General features: G+C 35.2%; 1 protein-coding gene and 1 long non-coding RNA gene across 2 annotated transcripts; both read left to right on the forward strand.

Moving 5' to 3' along the window:
- Positions 1 to 1,908: 1,908 nt before the first annotated feature.
- soul2 (heme-binding protein soul2) lies at positions 1,909 to 3,119 on the forward strand. The gene is made up of 4 exons (XM_051917309.1): positions 1,909 to 2,076; positions 2,173 to 2,299; positions 2,393 to 2,561; positions 2,649 to 3,119. Exons 1-4 carry the CDS (start codon positions 1,945 to 1,947, stop codon positions 2,821 to 2,823), a joined length of 603 nt encoding a protein of 200 aa, XP_051773269.1. The 5' UTR covers positions 1,909 to 1,944; the 3' UTR covers positions 2,824 to 3,119.
- Positions 3,120 to 7,303: 4,184 nt separating this feature from the next.
- LOC127525112 (uncharacterized) lies at positions 7,304 to 10,485 on the forward strand. Its single transcript, XR_007933259.1, has 3 exons — positions 7,304 to 7,548; positions 8,103 to 8,306; positions 8,987 to 10,485. It is a non-coding gene; the product is annotated as an uncharacterized LOC127525112 (long non-coding RNA).
- Positions 10,486 to 11,625: the final 1,140 nt, after the last annotated feature.

The following is an 11,625-nucleotide window of genomic DNA, read 5'->3' on the forward strand; positions in this document are numbered from 1 at the left end:
CTGTAGGGATGGCCCTAAAGGCTGACTATTTATTTATTTATTTATTTATTTATTTATTTATTTATAATACATTTAAAAAAAAAACATCAGACTGAAGGGATGGCCCTAAAGGCTGATTATTTATTTATTTATTTATTTATTTATTTATTTATCTTAATTATTTAATATAATAATAATAATAATACATTTAAAATTAATATCAGACTGTAAGGATGGCCCTAAAGGCTGAATATTTATTTATTTGTTTATTTATTTGTAATACATTTAAAAAATATATCAGACTGGGATGGCCCTAAAGGCTGATTATTTATTTATTTATTTATTTATTTATCTTAATTATTTAATATAATAGTAATAATAATACATTTAAAATTAATATCAGACTGTAGGCTGACTATTTATCTATTTATTTATAATACATTTAAAAAAATATCAGACTGGATGAGTGGCCCTAAAGGCTGATTGATTGATTGATTGTTTATTTATTTATTTATTTATTTATTTATTTATTTATTTATTTATTTATTTATTTATTCTACCTCTTAATTATAAAATTAGAATATTTCTATAATTATTAAAATAATTTAATATTTAATTATTATTAAATAATAATAATAATAATAATACTTATTATTATTATTATTATCATTATTATTATTATTCATAGTCATTATAAGCCATTGTTCGATTAAAATACAATCAATCATAATCAAGAGGTGGATCAGAAGACATGAATGAATGAATGAATGAATGAATGAAATACTTAATTTTTAATCTAGTGCACACTGGAACTGGGTTTTGTTCACAAGCAAGAAAAAACACTTAAGAGCACTTTGGGATGAACAGTTTGTAATGACATGGAGCTACGAAGATCTATATGTGTGTCACAACACAGGGGTCAGTTTACAAAACATAACACTGTTTTGGAAAATGACTTGCTTTAGGTTTTGTCTAAGATGTAGGTCAGAGTCATCTCAAATTGTTCAGATGAATTGATTTTGGACGGAGAGGTGTCTATTTAAGGGCAATTTCTGATACCTTATTATACCTCACACAAACTTTTATAACCTGGTTAATAAATTGCACATTTTGAACATCTATTTCTTGTAAAGCTTCATCTAACGGTGAAAATGAAAAAGATTTAGACATCTCACCTGAGCCGCAGCAACCATTTAAACGTCATTAAAGCTTATGATTAACAACCTTAAGCTGATACATTTATGGAGGGTTATGTGGTCTTAACTGTGCTGGGCTATTTCCTTTATAATTCTGCTTTTGTTTTATGATTAGTGCTGGAAGAGCTCCGCATGGATCACCTTCAAGTGAATTAAAGGCTTGCGCCGGTTGAGCTCCTGTTCATCCTACCAGTTTTATTTTGAATTAAAGAGACAAATTATTTATGAGAAACGTTTCCTTCAGTTATATAACTCTGGTGATTCCTGCTGACACCTTTAAGCAGGCCCTAACTTTGCAAGTTTAGTCAAATTAAAAATTACTCATTAGTCATTTAACTGACACTTTTAATCAAAGTAATTTACAGTACACTTAATACTGGAGTTACTAATGATGAAGTGCCTTGCTCAAGGACACAATGGTGATAGTTAATAGATCAGTGCAGCTGAGTTTGAAAACACAAATGCAAGTCATTATTCACTAAATCTGTCATTGTGCTTTATATTGCTTTTCTGGTGCATTTGCATAATTTTTGTGTCCTATCCTATGTAATTGCGTGGAAAACTACTGTTCTTTCCTCTTTATTTTTCATGGAAGAAAGAAATTCATGCAAGTGTAGCAGGTTAATTGTTTTCTTGGTGTCATACTAGATGGTAGTTTAGTGGCAAAGGGAGGGAGAATTCCATGAAATGATGAGGGGTGTGTCTACTGGATGACACAAGAGCACAGTACACAAACAACCTGTGACAATATCCGTCATCTTGCAGTGCAATGGCGAGGACTCTACCAGCTCTGTGTCTCCTGGTTGGACTTATATGTTTCCCATATACAGAATGTTGGGAAGCACCCCGGTTTTGTCGTGGATATGAGTGTCCCGTGTACACTCTGGTAAATGAAAATCAGGTAGGTCTACGACTTTTTTCTTTTTTTTTTAAATTTGGAATACTTTAAATTTGGTTTGTTATATATAAAAAGTTCTATCATTGTGTAAATAAAAAGGGATTTGAGGAGCGCAACTACGACATGAGCTACTGGATTACCACTGATATTGCGAGTACCAGCCAGAGTGATATAAAGGAGGGATTTTGGAAACTGTATTATTTCAATCAAGGGCAAAACAGTGCGAGTAAGTAAGCTTCACCAAACTTATGGTTTTGATGGAGAAAGCAAGTCGTTGTTAATTTTCACTCATTTATTTGACTGTAATTTTACTTCTCAGATAAAGAGATTGCTATGACCAGGCCTGTGCTGGTGTCAGTGAAGGAAGCTGATGGAACGGGGGAGAGACAGGTGTCCATTTCCGTCTTTCAGTCTGACACAGACATCCCTGAACCCAACGATACGACCATCAGAAAAACAGTTGTACCAGCTGGGACTGTCTATGTCAGGTTAGTCATTTCAGTAAAGAATGACAGTCAAAAACAGTTCATTTACTGTTTCTCATTTAAATATTATGTCTTTGCTGGGCATTACAGGTCGTTTGGTGGTATGGCTTCTGATGAAGACGCCTTAGAGAATGTGCAGCAGCTTAGAGAAGACCTCAGGGCTGCAGGAAAGGAGTTTATTGAAAACAGGTTTGATGCAGCTGGCTATGACGCACCATGGGATTTGATCAACAGACACAATGAAGTTTGGGTTCGTGCACCCTGAGGATTTACCTCATTCCTACATTGTAGCCAGTTTTTACTTTGAAGTTCCAGTCTATTCAAGATTTTCTGACATATTATATGAAAAAATATGTCAATATAGTATTCATGTTTCAATCTTAATCATTGTATTAATGTGTTATTTTGTGCAATATATGTGTAAAAGCACATTGGAGTTGTTTGATGGGATTATAAACTTGTTTTAGGAATGTGAGGATTATCTATAGGTTCACAGTGACAATGCACAAAAATTTCACTGAATTCTACTAATAGGTTTGAAAATAAAACTTTTGACATTCTTTAAAACATTTTTGTTCTTTATTTATTATACATTTTATGTAAGATATTCTGTTTTTCTTCAAATTAATTCACCTACTTCTTAGTGACTGATAGAGGTATCAAATGAATTAAACTGTATAAAATAAGTGCATTTCAATAAGCAGAAGATATACTTTAAAACCTAGAAAAGACGCAGAAAGCAGACAAACAAAATACTGAAAGTGTCTAAAATACATGAAAAACAGGTTTAGGAATGATCAGAATGGGGATAACGTGATTTTAGGTTATCAGGTTTCTCATCAGCTTTTGTTCATGTTATAAGAAATGCCACCCACTTAAACCAGTCTAACTGGTGATCCACAACTTCCTTTAGGCTATTAATGAAACTATTTGATTTAAACAATGAAATGCTCAGTGATAGATACTTGTGAAAGCTGTGAATGTGAATCTTCCAGCTTATAAGTTATTATGAAACTATGCATTCAAATTCAAAACTCGTAAGAGAGCTTATGACTTCTGACAACAGCCTTTTGCAGCCTAAGTGACCTCACATAAAATAGTGAAAGAGTTGTTTTGCATCCATGGTAGTGTGATCTGGGATTCTTAGGCCTACAATATTGTGTTTGTGTGATTGTTTGTTGATGGGGTTTCCCTGATGTGTATAATAGTGTACTTGCTGGAAGAAAAACTGGGTCAGCCCACCTGAGACGTTTTGTCATGGTGACTGATCTGGAGTCAGTTTAATTAGTCGCATCTTCCCTAGCAGAGCGGGGAAATGTGATGAGGCTGCATTTTCCCATCTCTGCAGTTCCACTCCGCAATTCTTCCACAAAATGGGCCAGCAACCTCACCTGAGAGAGAGCAAACTTTGTAGTTTTGTCTCTCTGAAAACTTACTGGTTAAATATCACACAGTTTTTAGCATACCAACATTGAAACCAAGTCAAAATGAGTTTACCTTACATAAAACTTTTCATTTTAAGCAACTTACAATACACACAGACAGACCAACTATTTTCATCACATAGAAATATTGCCCGTATGTGATAAAATACTGATTTATTGACCACTGAAAGCAAATACACTCCTTTATTTAAAGTGATAGTTCACCCAAAAATGAAAATTCTGTCATCATTTACTCCCCCTCAAGTTGTTTCAAACCTGTATAAATTTCTTTGTTCTGCTGAATGCAAAGGAAGATATTTGGAAGAATGTTTATAACCAAGCAGATCTCGCCCCCCATTTACTATCATAGTAGGAAAAATAAAAACTATGGTAGTCAATGGGGGGCGAGATTTGTTTGGTTACAAAAATTCTTCCAAATATCTTTATGTACGGCAGAACTAAGAAACTTATACAGGTTTGGAACAACCTGAGGGTGAGTAAATGATGACAGAATTTTCATTTTGGTGTGAGCTATCCCTTTAATAGCTAAACATGCTAGGATGCATGCAGGTTTATATTATTGTACACTAGGTGGCAGCACTGACTCTTGTGATCTTCCTCTAACAACTTCATACAGAATAGCACTCCATATTACATATACCATCAAATTAGTCTACTCAGTTTGTGCATATCCAGTTTTCATAAAAATGTCCTCACCCATTTGCATTAGCAACAAATATGCTGCTGTATCTAGCAGAAGTTTGAGCTATAGTAGAATGAGTGGGCAGTTCCTCACTAGCAATGTCGGAACAAAACCCGCTACCCAGCATGCCTCAGCTCTCACCATGGGAAGCTGGACACTCAATGCCCCTCAACACAGATTCACTCAGTTTCCATGGTTACATTTCTATAGCAAGAAGTCAGCCATGTTCGTCAAAAAACATAATTATGCTTCAATGAAGTCAGATCTGTAATAACCCTAGATGTGTTTTTATGAGTCATAGAGAACTTGGCGTGACTACTTACTTATATAGTGGTATTTTCATCAGCAGGCCTTAGGACTGTTGTGTTCTGCAGTTCATTTAACACTGGAGCTAATTCGGGTATTAGATTGTATACTGTACTTGGAAATTAGTGCGTACTCATCTAGCGCATGTGGAGGATGGGAAATGTTTGGCCGTTCACAAGAAATAAGAGACCGTGTAGTTATGATATCTTGGAAACAGCCTAATTATCTCATTTATCGGCACATTTTTATTTTAAAATTCTGTCTGGGCTTGTATGTGCCACTTGTATGTGTCCAATAAAAGCCCGTCTGACTTGGCAGGTTATGTTAGCATATGTTTGCAGGCTTGTGAATTTTAATCTGCCCTGTTTTGGATGATGTTCTTGGTGTGGAGGCCCAAGCCAAAAGCCTGTTTGGACTGGCTCATGGGAATTAATCTTATCAGAGACTGGCCAGTTTCCTGAGAAAATGGCTGGAGCTCAGTGCTGTCAGATAAGGCAATGTAGGAATGCAACTGCGGTTGTGCATTTCGAGAGAGTTTTAACCATGTAGTATCTTCATGCTTATACCAGCAGTGTGATATGTCTGTCCATCTGTTGCATGATCTGTTTTTCCACCCATCTGTTGATTGGCTTATCTCTCTTTCTCTCTTTTTTCATTCATTTTGAGGTCCAAAACACCTTGTCATCTGCTCTCTGCTTCTCCCATGAGTTGGTTTCATCTTTTTACATAACAGATGATTAAAAATACAGCAACTTTTGGCCAAGAACAAAGTTTTTTTTAAAACGTTGTTTCGTATTAAAATGTCCCTCATGATTACCCCACACTGTTTATAATTGATGATGTGCTAAACACGAGGCTGAAACTCATGGCTGTCACTGAAGTTCAGATGCTGAGGCAGCAAATCCCAACTAAAGTTTGGCCCCAAAGGATTCTCATTTCTATTAATTATTTTTAACCATCACTGCGGCATACATAACGATTGGACTGATATACAGAGTGTATGTACATGTAAATATAGAGTACTGTATGTAAATGCTGATGTCCAAAAGTCTGAGACCACATTGAAATCTGATTTAAATGAAACATGGTGGAAAATAACTTTTTTGTTTGTTTGTTTATTATTATTTAATGTATACAATTCTGCACTATTTCTAAGTCACTAATCAAATAAGTATATTTGTAACACTGAGCATGTGAACTGTTTTGTTCAAAAGGTCAGATGTTCTTGCTTCTTGCAAGTGGTGTCAGACTTTTGTGATATAGTGATCACTTGGCTCACACTTCCTCTATTACAGTGCTTAAGAGGAAGTGCTATTATGTCTGTTGTGTTCCTACAGCATAATGGATATGAGCATGTAGAACAGCAAAGCTCATAGCAACCCTCGAATCCCTTAAGGGTCAGCTCTATCCCTCCCCATCCCTTTACCTTGATCGCTCAGCAAGTTTGGAAGCCTCTCCCATTTGTGAATCTCTGGGTTTAGAGTAATGAATTATAGATTAGAGTTTTTCCAAAAGAGATGTTGGGGATTTTATCGTAACATTTTTTGTCATAAGCATTCACTCAGCTTTCATTAAAATTTAAGGACAATGTCTCTGCCTGGCTTGAACCTAAAATGTTCAGAGGCTTTTGTCACAATACAAGAACAGTAAATCCCAGTCACGATTAAAGTTTGACTTTGTTTACAATTTAAGTATAATGAATCATATCTTTAAATTATAAATATTTTGTCTGCAGCATGTTCCCATGTTGGATACTCTTGGGTCATGACCAAAAACAGTGAGTAGCTATAAATAGATGTGTGTGTGTGGTCCTATGCCATGGGGACAAAAAAAAAAAAACGTCCCCACAAAGACATTTTTGGTCCCCCATGAGGAAAACAGTTTGATTCGAGTGAATCAAGTGATGTTTTTTGAAAATGTAAAAATGCAGAAAGTTTCCTGTGATAGGTAGGTTTTTGGGTAGGTTTAGGGTTAGGTAAAGGGTTAGGGGATATAATGTACAGTTTGTACAGTATAAAACTCATTATGTCTATGGAATGTCCCAATAAAACATGGAAACCCAACACACACACACACACACACACACACACACACACACACACAAAAGTTGGGTTTTCTTGTATGTATATTAATTACCATTCTGAAATGCAAGAGATTAACATGTTTAACCCCAAAAATAATTAAAGGGGTCATATAATGCTACTTTTACAAGATGTAAAATAAGTCTCTGATGTCCCCAGAGTGTGTATGTGAAGTTTTAGCTCAAAATACCCCACAGATCTTTTTTTTTTTATAGCATGTTAAACTTTTTGAGGGTGAGCAAAAACGCTCAGTTTTTTTTTGTGTGTGTGTGTCCCTTTAAATGCAAATGAGCTGCTGTGCTCAAAAGGGGCCGGAGTTTCAGGAGCTCATGTTAGCACTTAGCAGCGCCTCACATTACCTCATGCAGACTCACTGAAAATGTAAGAAACTGTTCAGCCTTTTATGTTCAAAACGGAGCTGGACAAGAGACTCAAGAAGAAGTGACATTTTGAATGCAACAGGATGCTTCTGAACGGTTAGTTGATTAATTTATGTAGCAGATTACGGTTATAACTTGTCATTTTGTCATCTTGTTTTTTATGACATGCTATTGCATTTGTGTTATGTGTAATGCAGTAATATGGCCTCACCCCCTTTGTTGCGTATTCTCGGGGGCGGGGTTTATGTAAATTCTAGGGTTAGTGATGTCACCAACCCGGGAATAAGATCATTGTAGTCCCTACCAGTCGTTTGTTGTAGTCCTTAAACAGAGAATACTTTAAAAGACAATATCTCAGTTTGCAGTGAACTTTGAGCGTCTTAACTTTGCAGATACTGTTTATGCTCAAGCAGCAACATTACACACTAATTAAAGTTAAAAAAGTGAAATCGCAATGAACCACCCCTTTAAAGGGTTAGTTCACCCAAAAATGAAAATTCTGTCATTAATTTCTCACCCTCATGTCGTTCCACACCTGTAAGACTTCGTTCATCTTCGGAACACAAATGAAGATCTTTTTGATGAAATCTGAGAGCTTTCTGTCCATCCATATGTGTCTGTGTGTGTGTGTGTTGGATGGAATAATTCAGGCTGAGATCAGGTGAATGGTCACTCAGAGTTGCTTTACTGGGCCTGGGACGAGACAAGACTGGGAAAAACAGCACCAACAGGCTGATCAGCATACAGTGCATCGATGTTGCATGAGAAGTCAACAGGATGAGATATGCAACTCTGCTGATTACATAGCTCCGCCCCGCAATATGTGCACAACGTGAGTGACACAACAGCCAATGGTGAGTTTTCCCAACCAATGCAACTAAAACTTTGAAGGTTCAAAAAGTCTATAAAGAAATCGTAAAACTAATCTATGTGAATTGAGTGATTTAGTCCAAATTTTCTGAAGAGACTCGATGGATTTATATGATGAACAGATTGAATTTAGACTTTTATTCACATATAAACACTGATCAGCAAGCATAAACAGAAGCTCAACCGAATTTGCTTCACGTGCGAGAACAATCCTCTTCCAGAAGCTCAAATGTGCTGCGTAACACACGAGAATGAGTCTCGCACATGTCAAGCAAACACGTTTGGGCTTCCGCTTACCATATCTGATGTGTGCGTTGATGAATGTTTATATGTGAATCAGAGATATTCTTTGTCTTATGACATTCTGAATCAGTTTGGCATTCTGTTATTCTGACACCACCACATGTGTACAGCTGAAAAAACCCAGATCACTTTGAGAAAACAATACTTATAACTGCAGAGTTTGTTAATCAGTTTTGGAGGCATGTGGGCATTTTCTGTCTTTTGTTCAAGCAAAAATTACATTTTGAATCTCACCAGGTCCTATGCATAAATAGTGCTGTTGCATCACATTGATCACAAACAGACCTTGTATAATGGCACATTTTCTCTTCTCTCTCTCTCTCTCTCTCTCTCTCTCTCATTCCACCCAATGCAACACCAGGATACAGTGATTTTCTTAGAGGACAGAGGACTGTCCAAACACATAAAAACTCATTGTCTGCCTGCAGGGCCTCTACTTGTCCAGTCAGGTTTGGTTTTCAGAGAAAAGTGGAAGTGGTGGAAGAGAGGTTCTTTGGATTTATCAGCACCCATGGATGCACCCAGCTTTGCTTTTCTTACTGATTGGTTAGACTCTGGCTGTATCTAAGACCAGGGTTTTAAAAAAAAATCCTCAACCAATAAAGGGAAATTGCATTTTCTTATATTGTACAGATGCACTGGTGCAAATTTTAGCTGATGCATGCATGTTTTAAAGGACTATAATTCAGCTTTAGATTTTCAACCATCCCAAACCCAGTAAGGCACCTCAAATTTAATATTTAAAATTTAAAGTCATTTATAATGTAATCACAGTCATTTTACCCAGTAACACTTTATAATAAGGTTTAGGTAATTAGGAATCAAGAATTAATAATTAAAAATACTTTTACAGCATTTATTATTCTTGGTCAGTGTTCATTTTACATATACATTTTTAACTTAATTTTACTTTTTGTTATATAAATAATCAGTAGTAGTGTGTTATGAACAAATATAAATTAACAGTGAACAAATAAAGTGCAAATGTTACCAATAGAATGAAACCATCATCATATGTGTATGTGTGTGTATGTGTGTGTGTGTGTATATATTACTTATTTATTTATTTATTTATTTTTTACCAGATAATTTAAGGTTCTGCAGTGAGGTCACAGTTATTTCCGGCAGCAGAGATTAAATGATGAGTTTTCTCATAGTGTGACTTGGTTGAGGATTAGAGAGACTTTGGGACAAATGTCAGAAGACTCAGACTCAGCTATCAGTATCCACCTGGCTCCATCATCACTAACACTCATGCTGTGCTCCAGTGTGCCACTTTTATTAAAGACTTATGATAGATTGGATTGGTTAATACTGGGAATTGAGATCTGTAGCAGAGTAAACAAGACACTGTAAACCTGTGTAGCCAGTGTGGTAACAGGAGGTGTGCAAACCACTTCCTGACTCAGCTGTAAATGAATGCATTTTAATGGCACACCCATACAGATGAAACATGTATGTCATTAGTAACTGAATATGAATATAGAATAGGTTGCTAGATTATAAGTAAGTATTATATAGCGTCTACATACAGTAAATTTTGCAGTGAACTAATAGTATTGTATAAATTGTAAATAGAATGTGACAGTGTGCGTGTTTTGCTGTGTTTGAGCATGTGATCATAAAATAAATCAATACAATATGACATATCCACTGCTTACTTTTTTTTTTTTTAATGTAGCATAATAAGAGATTAACAATTCTCAGAAAATTTCAACTAGATCAGCCCAAATGTTACATTTGGACCGGTTCATCCCACTCTTTTTCTCTGATCTTTTAGTTTGACATGAACAGGATGCTGGCCAAACATGCAATAACATAAACAGATTGTGCAGATTGAAAATTGCAGGCATATTAAGATTTTCATTCATTACAAGGTTTTATAACAGCAGTTATTGTAATACAAACAAACAAACATAAATGAACATAGTGTTTCCTTTGAATGTTTAGTTCTATTTCAGGAATTCTCCTTATAGGCAAGCGCTTTGTATTTTCTAAGAGCATATATATGAAATTGAGTAATAGCGGTATTGGTTTGTATGATTGACTGAAAAACACTGTTGCATAACATTTTTCATCATTCATTGTTATTTTGATAAATAGACCATTATTTTTTTCCCTGCAAGATCATGTGATGATGAAAGCTATTATGGAAGTGTTTATCTGGCAAACAAGTTCTACATTTAATTTAGTGTATTTATTTTTAATTTATTCATTTAGTATATTCATTTATGATGCATTTATTTAGTGTACTTTTATGATTAATTTAAGCCTACATAAACTTATATTGAAAGGATTTTTATTTGCTAGTTGTCTATGAAAATTCTTTGTGATGATTCTAGTCAGGTTTTTCATTGTGGTTCCTTTTACATTTCCTCTAATGTAAATTGCTCAATAAACATTAAATAATGTCGCAAAAAGTTTTCTATAAAGCTTGGTTTTGGAGTTAGGTTAGAAAATATTATTAGCTCATGCATCATAAAAACAATAGAAGTCAATGGAAAGTGATAGGAGGAAAAGCGTGTTTGTAACTGAGACTTCTTGTAGTGTTCGTCATTCTGGGAAAAAGCATGGAAACTGCATCAGGCTCTTCATTTATTAATCAACTTCTTTTGAGGTGCTATATTAAGACAGAGTGCCTGCTGTACAATGTACCACACTGTAATTTGTTATGCTGGACTTGTCCTTTCCCAGCATCCTCTCCTTCAGGGCTGTTTGTCCTCTATTTGAACCTAGGGCAAAGTTTAAGCGTCCACAAGTGTCTCAATCCTACTGCTACAAGATATAATAAAAAATATATACTAACATACGCTTTCAAAGATCAATACAACACAGGCCTATGTGTAAAGAAAGCAGAAGTAGGTCACATGAGATTAGAAAGATCTGATCTTTTGAATCACCAGCACATTAACTGAAACTTCTGTGACTAATGAATAGCAGTTAAAAAGAACACAGTGGACCTTTTTAGTTTGTTGCAAAGGTCACATTTGAATTTAGATA

Source organism: Ctenopharyngodon idella, chromosome 13, assembly GCF_019924925.1.
Source record: "Ctenopharyngodon idella isolate HZGC_01 chromosome 13, HZGC01, whole genome shotgun sequence".
Taxonomy (NCBI): domain Eukaryota; kingdom Metazoa; phylum Chordata; class Actinopteri; order Cypriniformes; family Xenocyprididae; genus Ctenopharyngodon; species Ctenopharyngodon idella.